At 45.2% G+C, this 17,920-nt stretch overlaps 1 protein-coding gene across 1 annotated transcript in view; it reads left to right on the top strand.

The window, feature by feature from the left end:
* Positions 1 to 2,334: 2,334 nt before the first annotated feature.
* Positions 2,335 to 17,920, top strand: part of LOC122932935 (adenine phosphoribosyltransferase-like) — a 31,906-nt gene continuing 16,320 nt past the window's right edge. Inside the window, exons 1-2 of the mRNA XM_044287624.1 lie at positions 2,335 to 2,405; positions 7,408 to 7,553. Of these exons, the coding sequence (XP_044143559.1) occupies positions 2,399 to 2,405; positions 7,408 to 7,553 (153 nt within the window). The 5' untranslated portion in view covers positions 2,335 to 2,398. The remainder of the gene's footprint in view (positions 2,406 to 7,407; positions 7,554 to 17,920) is intronic.

The raw sequence follows: 17,920 nt of genomic DNA on the forward strand, positions 1-17,920 counted from the left end.
CTGGGTCACTTTCTTTAATTGACCCAGTCAATCTGTCAACATCTTGTATTGAAAAGCTCCAGCTGATAATGATGAGTCATAAATATTGATGAGCTCCTGACTCTCCCCGCCCACCTGCGCCTGAATGACAGTTATTTTCCATATGAATCATCAGCAGGTGGGCAGGGGAGTGGCTATAGCTCTGAATTAAATATACGCTGAACTCAATGACATCACACTGGACTCAAATCAGCTCATTAGCATGCGGCATCTTTGTGTGTATATTATGAGGTAACCATCTGTCACACCAGTAAGTGAATACATCTAAGGCACTTTTTAGTAGTTAATGATTGTATATAATTAGTTAGATTATAATCAAATATCCACATGACAGGTTCCCTTTAAGCTTTGGCCTCCATGGCCAGCAGAGCTGAGTGTGCTCTGGCTGGCTTGGGCGCATCCAGCAGAGACGTGCCCTGCACACCGCCCCCTAGCAGGGGGTAAGCTAGACTGACTAGAACTGGTGCCCACCCTTCCACAGACGGGGGGTTATACTTACCTATTATGAAATAGCCTCCCGGTCCTCAGATGTCCGTCCACACACTGCGCGGCCGCCCGAAAGAGCAGCTGACGTGCGTGTTTACAAGTCCTTCCACAGGCCGGCCACAGGATCGCAGACGCTGCAGTGCGCAGGCGCGGCCCATGGATGCGGCAGGGGAGATGTGGTTGTATCCATGGGAAGCGCAAATAAACACAACACAGAGAAAGAAGAAATTAGCATTATAATGGTAGGATATTTTTTATGAAATGTATGGGAAGAAGTCTTCAGTGGGGGAAAAGGATTTAAATTAACACTGATTGCTAAGATGAGAATACCCCTATGCTCAAACCAGGTGACAGATTCCCTTTAAACAGCGAGAAAGTAGAGAAGCAGTGGTGTAACTAGAAATAACTGGGCCCCACAGCAAATTTTTAAATGTTCCCCGCAACTTCTTCAAAACCCTCTCCTCCAGTTCAACCCCTGCAGCTAGTCAAGATCGCTCTCTCAGATCAGGCATTACCACTTCTACACCCTGCTACTATCTCTAATGGGCTAACAAAGAGTCATCTTTTGAATTTTGTTCAGGTCCTATACACTGTGCATTTCTAATGTTTGTTCACATTTAATGTGCCTGGTTCACCAGCAGGTGGCAGCAAACACGACAGAGTTACAGTTAGGTAGAATGGAGCTTTCCATTCCCTTCTAACCCCCCGTCTGTGGGAGCTACTGGGCTACAGAAAGGATAATAATGCCCCTTCTGGGCACCTTGAACACTCATTTGCATAACATAAAAAGTGGATTTTATCGCTAAGGGCTCTTTCACACCTGCGTTATTGTCTTCCGGCATAGAGTTCCGTCGTCGGGGCTCTATGCCGGAAGAATTCTGATCAGGATTATCCTAATGCATTCTGAATGGAGTGAAATCCGTTCAGGATGCATCAGGATGTCTTCAGTTCCGGAACGGAACGTTTTTTGGCCGGAGAAAATACTGCAGCATGCTGCGCTTTTTGCTCCGGCCAAAAAAACTGAAGACTTGCCGCAAGGCCGGATCCGGAATGAATGCCCATTGAAAGGCATTGATCCGGATCCGGCCTTAAGCTAAACGTCGTTTCGGCACATTGCCGGATCCGACGTTTAGCTTTTTCTGAATGGTTACCATGGCTGCCGGGACGCTAAAGTCCTGGCAGCCATGGTAAAGTGTAGCGGGGAGCGGGGGAGCAGTATACTTACCATCCGTGCGGCTCCCGGGGCGCTCCAGAGTGACGTCAGGGCGCCCCAGGCGCATGGATGACGTGATCGCATGGCACGTCATCCATGCGCATGGGGCGCTCTGACGTCACTCTGGAGCGCCCCGGGAGCCGCACGGATGGTAAGTATACCGCTCCCCGCTCCTACTATGGCAACCAGGACTTTAATAGCGTCCTGGTTGCCATAGTAACACTGAAAGCATTTTGAAGACGGATCCGTCTTCAAATGCTTTCAGTACACTTGCGTTTTTCCGGATCCGGCGTGTAATTCTGGCAAGTGGAGTACACGCCGGATCCGGACAACGCAAGTGTGAAAGAGGCCTAATGAAACCACGAAACACCAAATGAAGACTACAGCAAGAAATAAGGTATCGTATTGTACATGGACGTAGTAACACCTTAATATGCTCAAACCAGGTGACAGATTCCCTTTAAAACATAGAACATGTTCTCTACAGTAATACAGTTTTCTGCCCTTTCCTCTCCCCTAGCATTCCTACGGTCAGTCCAAAGACTGCTCAGTAGGCGTACACCGGTCACAAGCCCACCAGCAGATTGGGTTACATAGCTGAGAGAAGAAAAAGCAAACCAGGGAGCAGACTGCGTCTACAGCAACTTGTAACGGTTTAAAATGCCAGGTAAGGTGAACACTGCTCTGACTGTGCGGAAAGTGCGTCAATGGCATAGACAGAATGTAATCACGCAGACATACAACATACACAAAGCAAAATTTGCAAGTTAAAAAACTCCCCTTCCCCCTGTTGACAGGGTGCGACAGAGAAGCCTTGACAGGCAGCAGAGAGAGCCCTAGCGCATGCTGCATGCTTTCTTCACATGTTGCAATGACAAAATACATGTACTTTCTGTGTGTGTGAAACAGGGACTAATGTGATTGCAATTAGTGCATTTGTTCTCCATATTGAGTGATATGGCGTACACCGCAGTGATATGGCGTGCACAGTAGTGATATGGCGTACACCGCAGTGATATGGCGTGCACAGTAGTGATATGGCGTGCACAGTAGTGATATGGCGTACACCGCAGTGATATGGCGTACACCGCAGTGATATGGCGTACACCGCAGTGATATGGCGTGCACCGCAGTGATATGGCGTGCACCGCAGTGATATGGCGTACACCGCAGTGATATGGCGTGCACAGTAGTGATATGGCGTACACCGCAGTGATATGGCGTGCACAGTAGTGATATGGCGTACACCGCAGTGATATGGCGTGCACAGTAGTGATATGGCGTACACCGCAGTGATATGGCGTACACCGCAGTGATATGGCGTGCACCGCAGTGATATGGCGTGCACCGCAGTGATATGGCGTACACCGCAGTGATATGGCGTACACCGCAGTGATATGGCATACACCGCAGTGATATGGCGTGCACCGTAGTGATATGGCGTACACCACTGTACCACGAAATATGCCGCGATTGCGTGGAGGATGCAAGACAATTTAGCCTTGTGGATATTGGTAATATAACCTGGATAAATAACTGATAAGCTGTCGGAAGCTGCTTACAATATTGCTGTCACTTGCTGCTGCGGCTCCTAAGGAGGCCACCACCACTCCCATGCAAGCAGATGGGAGTGGTAGTGGCCTTGCTCCCTGGGGATCAATGCAGTGGAAATGTAGTGAGAAAAAACAGGCCACAAGTGAACATACAGGAATACAAAATATAACTTACGGCACATCGAGTAGCAGTAAGTTAGGGGTCCATTCACACGTCCGTAATTTGGGTCCTGGGGCTGAAACGGATGCAGATCTGCATTTCCGGGATCTGCATTTCCCGGATCCGCATCCACATTTCCGGGATCCGTATTTTTGAGATCCGCAATTCTGTTCTTGAAAAAAAATAGAACATGTCCTATTCTTGTCCGCAATTGCGGACCAGAAAAGGCATTTTTCTATTATAGTGTCGGCGATGTGCGGTCCGCGAATTGTGTATCGCACATTGCTGGTGTCCGTGTTTTGCGGATCCACAAAACACTTACGGACGTGTGAATGGACCCTAAAAGTGCAGCTTTTAGCACCAGTTGAGGAGGTATGGTGGCAGTCAGGGGTGGATTGGCCATAGACCTTACAGGGAAAATTCCCGGTGCCCAGGGAGTCACCTGAGCTCTCCTCACGGCCGGCAGTGGAAGTCTTTGGGGATGTATTTTGTGCTGCTGGCAGTATTTTATGATGGACCGTGGTATTTGGCTCTGTTGGGGTAGTATAATGTGCCACACTATGGTATTGCTGGCCTCGCTTACTTGTGTTGGCCCTGCCTTCCATCAATTTGGAGCCGACTACAAAATGGGGCCACTTTTAGTAATTTTTCCAGGGCCACTTTAAGTTCCCAGTTTGCCCCTGGTGGCAGTTTTGATGACCGTATATTAGCACTTGTTGGTATAGTTATCCACTGTAAGGTTCAGAGTTGAACTTTATCTGGCCCAGTGGTGGTATAGGTGATGGGCGTCTGAGCCATAGTCCCTCACCTTGCAGCAGTATCTGTTCCAGGTGCTTTCTTGAAGCTGAATTTTGTTGGTCTCTCCAAAGACCTATATATTGTTCCCAGGAGCAGGAGCTCTGTATTGTGCTTCCTCTCTTCACTGTAGCTAGATAGGAACTCCCCCTCCTACCAATAGGGGAGAAGCGGAGTGGATAGCCCTGTTCCTTCCAACTTTTTTATTCCACACTTTCTCTTGCTGGTATGCACGGTAAAATAACATGAAATGCATAATATAACAATACAAAACTTTTTACAATTGCAGATACCCCCAGGTCTGGGGTACTGCACATACAGGGACAGTTCCTAATTTTGACCCGTCCCTCTGTCCCTCTTTGCTCCTTAAATGTCCCTCTTTTTCATCTGAGGTATATATTTCCATTATTACAATTACAATATTACCCAGAAAGTGTTTGTCTATCTACTGTATATATTTGAGCCCGTCTTGTATTTTATTTCATTATTTAATGCAGTTGGGATTTCAGAAATTTCTATATTCAAATTATTTTTGCGCCATTTTGTAAGAGAAGACTATTGAAGTGTATAAATATGCAGGAAAAATGTATCTTTCACACAGTGAACCATAAGTGTCCGTCTTTAACTATCCAAAAAGTTGGGAGGTATGGTTAGATGGCCTAATAAATAACTATTGATAGAGCTGTATACCTATATTAGCAGCAGGCCACCCTACTGTAATGGAATTATGGAAGTAGAGGTGCTGAAATCTCTCAAAAACCCATTCCAGCTGCTGGTAGGGGTGACTGCAGAGACAAATATTTAAATAGGGTGCCCTACTACAAAGTGTGGATGCTGGAAATGCTTCTAAATTATTATTTACTCAGAACCCCTTTATCGGTGACTCTAGATCTGTACATATCATATCTGTCCTTTTTGGGAATTCGCTCTGGTAGACATGACTATCTTATTGTCAACTCGTTCACCCTGCCAATACCCCCTTTCCAAATAAGACAGAACACAAAAGGTGGATTTTATTGGCCACAGCAGCCATTTTATTAACATAAATAACATAAATATTAAATAACCCCGTACCCAAGGCCTTCCCACCTGAAGGCCTGCCTCCAGAACCTAAACCCAACCTAAAGCCTGTTACCAATCCTGGGGGGAGTCCTTGGAGCCCCGCAAATCTGATGGGTAACTGCCCCACCCCTCCTTTTAAATTACCTCTAGCCGATAAACGCCAGCTCAGAGGCAGAACTGGTAACCCTGGGCAACAACGAGTGCAGGTACCCGCCATACGCCACTCCATAAACCAATCCCTGGGGAGTCCAGAGCCTCCTTTGGCTCCCTCCCCACCACGCCAAAGCCACCATAACCACTAACTCCAAGGATCCCCCACCGCCCTGCCCCGGTCGCCATGACAAAAACACTGCCCTGCTCGGCCAAATAAAAACTCCACCCCCTCCATAGCCACACAACCCCCACCTGCCCGAACACCCCCTTACTTTTCGGAATCCTGCAGCCCAAGGGTGGGTGGGGGCTGCTCGCTTCTCTGACTCCCCAAAATGGCACCTTTTTCCCGCCCCAACGACCCCTATATAACACCTAAACCTCCTCCCCTAAAACACCGCCCCTTCCTGCCCCCCTATTACCCTATGCTCGCCTACCCACACTATCCCTCCCTCCAAACGTAGTCATGCTTGGCCTTCCCCCAGGCTTTCAGCCCCAGGTCTGGCCAGCACTGAACAAGCGGACGCAGTATAAAGGCAAAGACCAGTTTGTAACTCAAAAACGTCAGTGTTTTATTCACACTTATGGCAACAAAACAGTACGACAGTTCATTTGCAGTTTTGGTTTTCGTTCACACCTAGACAGTTCATACAGCAAAAGAGTCACCTGTTATCCTAGGTGTTAGTTTACATTCGATTGGCATTGCTCAGGACAGCGCAGACCTCCCAAACTCAGGCCTCCAGCCTAGCACACGGCTCAGATCCCAATCCAGGGATTGCCAGAGCTCCTCTGTCAGAGAGAGAGGTAATTACCACCAGCTTACACTGCTGACAGTTTTTTTTTATAAAGATCAGTCAAGACCCGGCCTGGAACGTGGGGAGTAGTCACCCACCCAGCACTTTGACTACTCACAGTAAGAGCCGCCCCGGATCAGCTATTACAGCTATACTAAATAGCAAGATGTATAGATCTCTATATTGCTAAGCTAATTAGCATAAAAGAGGGGTAAAAAAAAGTGGCGCTGGCACACGGCCTTGATCCCTGGTTTGCTGACCCCAAAACAAATCTGTTAATGATTTGACAGTGATCATTTTTCTAAATACATTTTATTACCTGATTCCCATTTATTTTTTTTAAAATAAGTCCCTCCTTCCCTGATGTTGTCTTTGGTCTCCCCTGGTTACGGCCACCTCTCCTGTCGAATCCCGCCGGGCCGCGCTTGCGCAGAAGACTGAAGATTCTCTCCCTGTCGGGGCACGCAATGTCCTGGACGCGCCCGCCGCCGCGCATGCGCCATGATGACTTATTCCTGGCCAGTATAGTACAGAGCCACGAAAGCGCATGCCAGCTCTGTACTATACAGGCCAGGAATAAGTCACCATGGCGCATGCGCGGCGGTGTGCGCGTTCAGGACATTGCGCAGCCCGGCCGGGAAAAATCTTCAGTCTTCTGGGCGAGCACGGCCCGGCCGGGAGAAGAATACAGGAAGTGAACGTCGCGCTCAGGGAAGGTAAGTATGAAAAGGGAAGATGAGAATACCCCTTTAAGCCTTTTTGCCTCTCTATGAGATAAAGTTGAGTTCAGCATTTTGGTGTCACCTACATTCTTCCTGTGTCCTACTCCTACCCCATTGTTTTCAGTTCTGTGGTTTATATGTCCACATACTGCTGCCAGACCTCCAGCAACCATTTTCCTCTTCCCTCCTGCTTTAGTGTCTCAATTCAAGGAGAACAGAGAAAAACTTATGGTGAAACACCTTCACCCCAGGATCACAAATCCACACTTTATTCTAATTGTAGAATTAAAGAAGTCCAACCCGGTTTTCACACCACTTCATCAGGGGCTTCCAAACATGGAAATTTGGGGACTTCACTGTACCTTCTAGGGAATATGAAATATAAACTGTAATGTTCTAAGAAGTAAAATTTTCTATTTTATATTATTTGAAGGTAGCAACACATCACCTATCCACTTGGATCTGTACAAGAGCCCAGAGAACAGAACCTGTGGCTGGTATCTATCATTAATGGCTCCTAATGAAAAAGGACCAAGCTACGCTTGGCTGGACCCATCCAGACTTTACTGCCACCAGCAGGTTAGTTTTATACCATAAAGGAATGCATAGAGGGGCATTTAGTAAACTTTGTATGCCATAAAAGTTTTTATTGTGGCATAAAAAGGTTGAAAATTATGGTGCACACCATATTTGCACCTTAATTTGTGCCGGATTTAAGCTGAAGTCTTAAGATTTAAGACTTCGGTTTCTGGCACACAGACTGCCAGAGATGTGAGTGACTAATTTAATAAGAGGCATCTGCCTCTTAATAAATTAGACACATGTCACTCGGGCATACAGGGATCAAGACTGGTGTATAGGAACACCAGTCTTGATAAATGCCCCCGTGGTATAGTTTATTTAAAAATGTAGTCTGAGATCATTCAAAATTTTGAATGGTGTAAGCTAAATAATTATGCTATATTTACCTCTTTCTCCAGCACCGTTTTCTATGCTGCCAGTCCGGCTTGATTGCAGACTGCCCTCACTACCCACACTGTCCTTAGTGGTATACTGCTGAGGACAGTGATTGGCTGCAGCAGTCATGTGCCATATACCTGCATGTCACAACTGTAATGACCCAGAGTGCCATTACCACTCTTTGCACCTTGCTACTGTCTCCAATGTGCTAACTTATGTCATCAGAATGTATTTTATTCCATCTCTGAATAATGTGCATATTTATTCCTGTAGAAACAGTATAGTTGAAAGGGCTCACACAGTAGAGAGAAATGGATAATGGGGGGTTCTCCGCCCACTGGACCACCCTCAGTCCAGCAAGAAAAGGCTAAAAATATATACAGTATATATAAAAATCGGGCAGGCACACCTTCTTCTGATATTGCAGGAACACAATCCACGGGAAATCAAATATATTTAAATAGATAAAAACTGCTTTAATAGAAATAAATATTGGTCTAGTGCATATATATATATATATTTTTTTTTAAACAAAAAAAAAATGAATTAAAAACATGGATAATGAAATCCCCCCCCCCCTTTTTTTCTTAAAAAAAAAATACCTAAATCGTGATGGTATAGCACTAGATTAGTATACATATAATCAACTAGAAAAAAGATTTGCAAATATCAGACAACTGTGAGATAATAGTTGTAAGTATTGATTATTAGGCAAACTGCGATTAGCACGTAGTACACACCATGCGGACCGTTCTTCAAAACAGTTGATTCTGATGCTGAATATAGAGGCGTGTACAGCGAGGCGTAGCTGCAATATTGATTACTATTCAACCTCCGTGCACGGAGTACAAGCTACATGACCTACAGCACCTGACTGACTTTTGTGATCACGTGACCGGACCACGTGACCTGTCGGGACAGCGTGCAGAATACAAGGGACGCTCTCACACACAGTACAGCCTGCCGGCGGCTACCCTGTATGAGCCTCACTACGGTTGAGGCGTTCAATCTTTGCATTAGAGCATACTTATATATTATAAAGTTTTGACTGCGCAGGACAAACATTATCTGCATGCTCAGTGGAATCCATTTTGCCGAACTGACATGTGATACGTCACTACTAGTGTTGAGCTAACTTGTGTTTTTTAAGTTCGGAGTCTAAAGTTCGAGTTCAGGTTATCGAAGTATCCCGTTATGGATTCTAAATTCCGTTATGGTCCCTGGTAGCGGAATTCATAACGGGATACTTCGATAACCCGAACTTTAGATGCCGAACTTAAAACAAAAGTTCGCTCAACACTAGTCACTACAGAAAAGGATTACAACTAAATGTGAGATATAAATGTGCATTACTTCACTAATGACCATCACTACTCCATTAATGACTATTATTACTCCAGATCATTACTAATTGTTTCAACTAACGCTGTGCAGACTGTGCAGACTGTGTATCCACTCTCCATTGTTAAACACGGCCTATTTGGAAAACTTGCTATCTGTCACTTATATGTGGAGTAAATATACTCGGCTGCATTGACTCTGTGTTGTTAATCATAGAGAGGATTTGTACTGGGTATCATCTATATTCAGCATCAGAATCAACTGTTTTGAAGAACGGTCCACATAGTGTGTACTACGTGCTAATCGCAGTTTGCCTAATAATCAATACAACTATTACCTCATGGTTGTCTGATATTTGAAAATCTTTTTTCTAGTTGATTATATGTATACTAATCTAGTGCTATACCATCACGATTTTTTTTTTTTAAAGGGGGATTTCGTTATCCATGTTTTTAATTAATTTATTTTTTGTTTTGTTTTAAAATATATGTACAGGACCAATATTAAAGCAGTTTTTATCTATTTAAATATATTTGATTTCCCGTGGATTGTGTTCCTGTAATATCAGAAGGGGGTGTGGCTGCCCAATTTATATATTTATTCCTGTGTAACTGGTTATGTTCATGCAATTACCTGGTTTACCAGTAGGTGGCAGCAACACTTGGCAGTGCTGGTTAGCAGAGGATAAAACCTTCTTTCCATCTCTCTGGCTCCCTCTAGAGAGGAGATTAGTGAGGAGTCAGTTCCAAACAACCCCTCCTGGGGTGAGGTTGTGTGTTCAGCTCATCCCCTACTGGGGAAGGAAGCAGGCCTCGTCCCTGCCGGATAGGCCCTGCCTGTGAGTTCTACATGGTTGCATGTCCCCTCCTGGGCTTGCATTGCCTAAAAGCCAAGCTAAAGAAGCTTGAAGCCAGGAAGAAGTTTTCCTAGGATTACAGTGAGAGTCAGACTACAGAAAGTTAAGTAACAGCTTACTACAGAAATCAGAAAGGAAAAGTTCCTATTTAAGCCAGCCAATATAACTGAACCAAAGGAGTTCAGATGTAGCAGCGCTGAGAGTGTTTGCCTGCCAGAACTTCATGCCAAAGCTTGCTGGAAAGCAAGACCAGTCTGTAAAACTGTTTGGATTACCATTTACTCAAGTAAAGCTGTGTTCAACGTTACTACAAGTCTGGACTCCATTTATTCTACTTCCTTCAACATCCAAGTTATTCATCCCTTTTTGCACTGCTTCGTCCGACCATGTCTGGGATCCAAAGATATCCAGGTAGGAGCACCGTGACACGTGCATACAACACCTTCAGGGACATTGTAGGCCCACCTACACCACTCCTACCCCGGATATTAACATTAATATACTTAAAGGGGACGCCATGTCCTCGTTGCTTAACTGCAACTGGCGTCACAACTACTTGCTCTATCAGAGGGACATATATCGTAAAAACCTTTTAAGGGGCAAGGGATACCCCAGACGCCGGGGTTAGGACGTTGCACAACTGAAGTCTGTAAGCAAGCATTCTGCACTATACCTGCGGCCAGTGTCGGACTGGGGTGCTTAGGGCCCACCAGTGTAACTGATTCTGGGGCTTCTGCACACTAAATATATATTTTTTCCATGTCTGTACTGTTCACTTCACTTTTAATGGAGCTACAAAAAAAATAAAATTAAAATAAAAAAACTCCATGTGCATTCCGTGTCTGTATGTCCACATCCACAATTTGTTTTGTAGACTGCAAAACATCCAACGGTCGTATTTAGGGCTGAAACGATTACTCTATTTAATCAAGTAATTCGACACAAAAAAATCCTCGATGCAAATTTTTGGCATCGAGGATTCGTTTGTGTCATGTGACCACGAAGCGGGAGTGAAGCGCTTGCTATCACTCGCCGCTCCGTGGTCACCTGCCGGCGTGTATCTTGCTGCACTCCGCTGAGGGAAACATTGTGCGCGTCCAGCTGCCATGCCGGTCGGCAGTCTGTTGCCTTTCTGGTTCGATTGTTCTTCCAGCAGCCCCCGCAGCGCACCCCCTTTGGTCCTGGGCTGCAGGATAAAGAGAACGGGGGTCGCCTTGCCCCCCGCCCGGATCCGGGAGGAACATGAAAGGGCGCTGCGGGAAGCCAAGGTCACGCTGAACCGGCCGCCCGCCCGAGCAGATCAAGGGGGAGATTCAGGAGGAAAAGGACTGACTGCGGGCGCAGGGCAGGGGCATGGCTGCGGGCAGGTTAAATTCCCGGCCCGTCAAAGTGCTTATCAGAGTGGTGGGCAAGGAGCCTGCGGATCCTGATGTCAAGCAGAAGCGGGACAAGATCAAGGAGGTGAGGAGCCTGGGGAGCAGGGCTGGTACTGATAGTACCATGTGCTGGCACTGGTGCAGAGTAGGGGGCGAGACTTACAGCCTAGGTGGCACTTTATGTCCTGGCTTTCTGTTGTACATGTGGTATCAGGGCTCAGTGCCAGTTTACAGTGGTATGTGGGTTATGCAGCTTATTGTGGTAGCTGGCATCTATCCGGCATGATGCTGCTCCACAGGCACTTAGGGGGCAAGCTGATGGCACTGGGTGGCAGCTGGTGGCACTGAGGGGGCAGCTCAGTAGCACTGGGGGATAATGGAGCTGATGGCACTGGGGGAACAGAGCTGATGGCACTGGGGGAAATGATGCACTTGGGCTGACCGCACAGGGGGGAACGAAGGGTGTTGGGGACTGATGGCAGGGGGTCTGATGAGTTTTTAACTACCTCAGCCCCCCTAGCTTAAACCCCCTTAATGACCAGACCACTTTTTACAATTCTGCACTACACTACTTTCACGGTTTATTGCTCGGTCATACAACTTACCACCCAAATGAATTTTACCTCCTTTTCTTCTCACTAATAGAGCTTTCATTTGGTGGTATTTCATTGCTGCTGACATTTTAACTTTTTTTTATATTGATCAAAAATGACTGAAAGTTTTGCAAAAAAATGACATTTTTCACTTTCTGTTGTAAAAATCTTTCAAATAAAACTACATTTCTATATAAATTTTTCTCAAAATTTATTGTTCTACATGTCTTTGATTAAAAAAAAAATGCAATAAGTGTATATTTATTGGTTTGGGTAAATCCACCTGTCATGTTTCCTGAGGTTCTACAATGCCCAGACAGTAGAAACACCCCACAAATGACCCCATTTCATAAAGTAGACACCCTAAAGTATTCGCTGATGGGCATAGTGAGTTCATGGAAGTTTTTATTTTTTGTCACAAGTTAGCGGAAATGGATTTTTTTTCTTTTTCTTACAAAGTCTCATATTCCACTAACTTGTGACAAAAAATAAAATTTTACATGAACTCACCATACCCCTCACAGAATACCTTGGGGTGTCTTCTTTCTAAAATGGGGTCACTTGAGGGGTATTTATATTGCCCTTGCATTTTAGGGGCCCTAAAGCGTGAGAAGTAGTTTGGAATCCAAATTCGTAAAAAAAAAATGCTCTGTAAAAACCTAAAAGTACTCAATGGAATTTGGGCCCCTTTGCGCACCTAGGCTGCAAATAAGTGTCACACATGTGGTATCGCCGTACTCAGGAGAAGTAGGGCAATGTGTTTTGGGGTGTATTTTTACATATACCCATACTGTGTGTGAGAAATATCTCTGTAAATGACAACTTTTTACATTTTTTTTATACAAAGTTGTCAATTTACAGAGATATTTCTCATCCAGCATGGTTATATGTAAAAATACACCCCAAACCACATTGCCCTACTTCTCCTGAGTACGGCGATACCACATGTGTGACACTTTTTTGCAGCCTAGGTGCGCAAAGGGGCCCAAATTCCAATGAGTACCTTTTTAGAAGCGCATTTTTAGGCATTTGGATTCCAGACTTCTTCTCACGCTTTAGGGCCCCTAAAATGCCTGGGCAGTATAAATACCCCACATGTGACCCCATTTTGGAAAGAATACACCCCAAGGTATTCCGTGAGGGGCATGGCGAGTTCATAGAAGATGTTTTTTTTGGGCACAAGTTAGCGGAAATTGATTTTTTATTTTTTTAGTTTTTTTCTCACAAAGTCTCCCTTTCCGCTAACTTGTGACAAAAAGTTCAATCTTTCATGGACTCAATATGCCCCTCAGCGAATACCTTGGGGTGTCTTCTTTCCAAAATGGGGTCATTTGTGAGGTGTTTGTACTGCCCTGGCATTTGAGGGTCTCTGCAATCATTACATGTATTGCCAGCATTAGGAGTTTCTGCTATTCTCCCTACGGGTAATGAGATTTTTTTTTTTTTCGTTCAGCCTCTGGGCTGAAAGAAAAATTGAACGGCACAGATTTCTTCATTCGCATCGATCAATGTGGATGAAAAAATCTCTGCCAAAAATGTGCAAAAAAAAAAGAGGGGAAAGGCGTCCGCCAGGACATAGGAGCTCCGCCCAAAATATCAAAACTGATTTTTTTTTTTTATCGCCGCAGCGCTTGTGTAGTGATTGTGCAGTGATAAAAAATAAATAAAAATTTTGTCACTGCGGCGGGGCGGGCATGGGTGAACGCACATGTGGGCAACCGATCAGGCCTGATCGGGCAAACACTGCGGTTTTGGGTGGAGGGTGAGCTAAGGTGACACTAATACTATTATAGATCTGACTGTGATCAGTTCTGATCACTTACAGATACTATAAAGTACCAATGCTGATTAGCGATACGCAAATCAGCGAATCAGTGACTGCGGTGCGGTGGGCTGGGCGCTAACCGACGCTAACTACATAACAAAGGGGCCTAAACTATCCTAAACCTAACAGTCAATACTGGTGGGGGAAAAAAAGTGACAGTTTACACTGATCACCTTTTTCCCTTTCACTAGTGATTGACAGGGGTGATCAAGGGGTTAAATGGGGTGATGGGGGGGGGGGTGATCTGGGGCTAAATGTGTTGTGCTTGGTGTGCTTACAGTGATCTGTGCTCTCTGCTGGGACCAACCGACGAAAAGGACCCAGCAGAGAGCACAGAAGCCATTTAACACATTATATTTATAAATACAATGTGTTATATGGCTGGTGGTTCGTTATTTTAAAAGTCACCAACCTGCCAGCGCTGATCATTGGCTGGCAGGCTGGTGACCAACTCCTTGTGCGCCTTTTGCCGACCCGCACTGCGCATGTGCGGGCCACATATGCGCGTCATCTCGCGTCTCGCGAGATGACTCGTAGATGCATCCAGGAGGAATAACCCGGCCGCCCGCAGGACGCATCCCTGCGTTAGGCGGTCGGGAGGTGGTCAAAAAGGAAAACAGTCTATTAATTTTTTTTTTCTTATTAGAGTACTCGATTAATCGTAAAAAATAATCGGTAGAATACTCAATTTCTAAACTAATCGTTTACTGCAGCCCTTGTCGTGTTCATGAGCACTTACAGTGATAACAGAAATGTTAAAGATGAAGTATGATGCAGACATTCACAGCAAAATGCACAAACATACATGTGGCCGAATTTACACATACAGTATATGGATATCCTGCACTTAGGTCAGTCAGAAACAAGACGCATGCAGCGCACACCAATCACTCATTGGACACATGTGGCACACAAGAAACTTAGAAAATTCATGGGGTTGGCAGCACTACTCATCCCACTCATTTGGGTACTGACCAGGAAATGGCTTACAAGCCAAATGGTGTGCGCAGATAGGGATCCTGGCCGGGGGTCCCAACTCATCCAGACAATTCAATAATCCGCAGCACTCGCCGGTAAATGATGAAAATAGTGGTGATTTATTCACTCAAGCAGAAAGTATACAGCGACGTTTCGACCTCAGTTGGTCTTTATCAAGCAGTTGGTCTTTATCACTGCTTGATAAAGACCAACTGAGGTCGAAACGTTGCTGTATACTGGCTGCTTGAGTGAATAAATCACCACTATTTTCATCATTTACCGGCAAGTGCTGCGGATTATTGAATTGTCTACACAAGAAACTTATACACGGCTCACATGCCACTGATGCATATATCACATACTGCACATACACCACTGATACATAGAACATATATAGCACACACCAATCACATATAGGAAACATGGAATGCATACCCCAAGACATTTATGCCTAACCCTATTAAGTGTAGGGTTAAAGGGGTTCTCTCACTTCAGCAATTGGCATTTATCATGTAGAGAAAGTTGATACAAGATACTTACTAATGTATTGTGATTGTCCATATTGACTCTTTCCCATCACATTATACACAGCACATATCCATGGTTTTGACCACTCTGTAATCCAGCAGCGGTGGCCGTGCTTGCACACTATAGGTAAAGGTGTTGGCCTATGAGCACTTCCAGCCTTTCCCTATAGTGTGTAAGCATGGCCACCACTGCTGGATTACATATTACATGGTGGTAATAACCACGGATACGTGCTGTGTATAATGTGATGGAAAGGAGGCAATATGGACAATCACAATACATTAGTAAGTGCCTTGTATTAACTGCATGATACATGCCATTTACTGAAGTGAGACAAATCCTTTAACCCTTTAAGCATAAATGTCTGGCATGAAATTTACCGAATCTTAACCTTCTTATTGTACATAATCTACATTATAAGTAAAAGGGTTGTCCTACCATAATGGCCTATTGGCTATCTACAGGATAGGTGATAAATATCAGATTGCTGGGGTCTGACTGCTGGAACACCCACTGATTATGAAAAAAGGGGTCCTGAGACGTTCAATTACATTACCGCCAATCTATGTACACAAGGGTCTTAAGACCACGTTCCCTTAAACATGGGGGTCTCAGCAGTCAGAACCTCATCAATCAGATACTTATCACCTGTCATGTCATAGGTGTTGGACCTTTTGACATTCCCTACCCTTAGGTTTTCTTTAGGTGTAAAAAAAAATTTAAAATTTAAAATCTGGCCTAAAATATGTGTCAAACTAATATAGAAATGCTCGCCTGTTAAAGGGCCTGTGTCCACTTTTCTAGTTATCCTCTATCCACAGGATCGGGGTTAACTAAGTGATCCGTGGGGGTCTAAATGCTGGAGCCCCCACTGATCCCACTTCTTGGTTGAGTGGCAGGGCGAGCATATGCCCTGCCTCTCCATCCATTCTCTATGGGGTCTCTGGAGATGGCAGAGATCCCAAAGAGAATAAATGGAGCAGCAGGGCATATGTGTGGCCTGCCACACCATCAAAAAGGGGGAACAGGACCCGTTCCTGGGATCAGTGGGGGTTGCAGAATCGGACCCCACTAATCATATAGTTATGCAATATGGTGTGGAGAGGATGAGGGGTATGCTCACCAAGGCTCTAAGGTTTGTACCCCATAATATGCTTAACTGGTGGTTACATGCAGGTTTTTGTTACATGGGCTCCAGATGGATCAACGCATGTAGGTGTCTTATATATGTTTATTGACATCTGATACTATTCTTATATGTTAGATATCACCTGTATTACTATTACAATACACGCTCTCCTTTGGCCTGCTGAGATGTTTTTCTCCGTATTAATTGTATTGTCAAGCCATTAGGAGGTGTGTATAAAGGGGGTACATTTATCCGGTGTATCCTTGGTTTGCCGCTGATTCGCAGCGCTACTGCATTACTGCTATTTATATTATATTAACTATTATCTATTTTGTTGTCTTTTATGATGATAGTCAATAAAATGTATTATTAATATATATGTGTGTTCTTGTCTGTTGTGTATATGGTGTGGAGAGGATCACTTGAAAACCTCGACAACCACTTTAAATCCTCCACCACCAGTATCTCTTTACATGGCAGCAGTGATGCCTGTAAATACGGAATACCATCACTACCGCTATGTAAACCATACGTGTCAATACTGGAGAATGTGACGCACTGTGCAGAATTTTTCCGTCATAAGTCCAACCCCCTTTGCAGGTCAGACTCATAACCTTTAATAAAGCCCAAGCAAAGGTGCTAGAGGAGCAACGTGAGCAAAGGGCACAAACAGAGTGGGGGCATCTGGAGCTGGGGCATTTATGGGGTGTACCTATAGCAGAGGCATTAGGGTTGCCTGAGGCAGGGTAATAGTGGTGATCCTGGAGCAGCTGTAGGGGTATTAGGGGGGCAACTGAAGAAGATTCAATATTAGAGGTGCTTTTAGAGTAGGGGCATTGGGGGGGCATCTGGAGCTGTGGAACTAATGGGGGTGCACCTAAAGCAGAGGCATTGGCGGGACCTAGGGCAGAGTCCCCCTGATGCCACTCTGAACTCTGCAGAGAGCAGCACACATACACAGATCTGAGTCTACTATAAACAAATCCCCTATTTGACCCTTACAGTCTCACTACTGTCACACACCTGAGAAATCAGTCCAGAACCGCAGATGAGTCCTTCTCTCCAGCAACCACAGTTTTCTGACAGCAGGGAGAGCAGGAGGATGGCCAGACATGTTCTATCTTCCTTCACTGCCAGCAGCTTGGGAAGTTTAGAAGATACTGCGAGGCCTCCTGTACAATTTACACCAGTAGGAGGCTTCATCACTGTGCGATACTGCCATCTAGTGGCTACAATAATTATCTCTCCTGAGAAACAAGAGAAATATTTACTCCTCCGTCTTATCTCCTGGCGCAGGAGACTGGGGCCTACCGAGGAATCCCCCGCATCCCCGATGGGCCAGTCAGAGCCTGCCCACGGC

Source organism: Bufo gargarizans, chromosome 3 (assembly GCF_014858855.1).
Source record: "Bufo gargarizans isolate SCDJY-AF-19 chromosome 3, ASM1485885v1, whole genome shotgun sequence".
Lineage (NCBI taxonomy): Eukaryota > Metazoa > Chordata > Amphibia > Anura > Bufonidae > Bufo > Bufo gargarizans.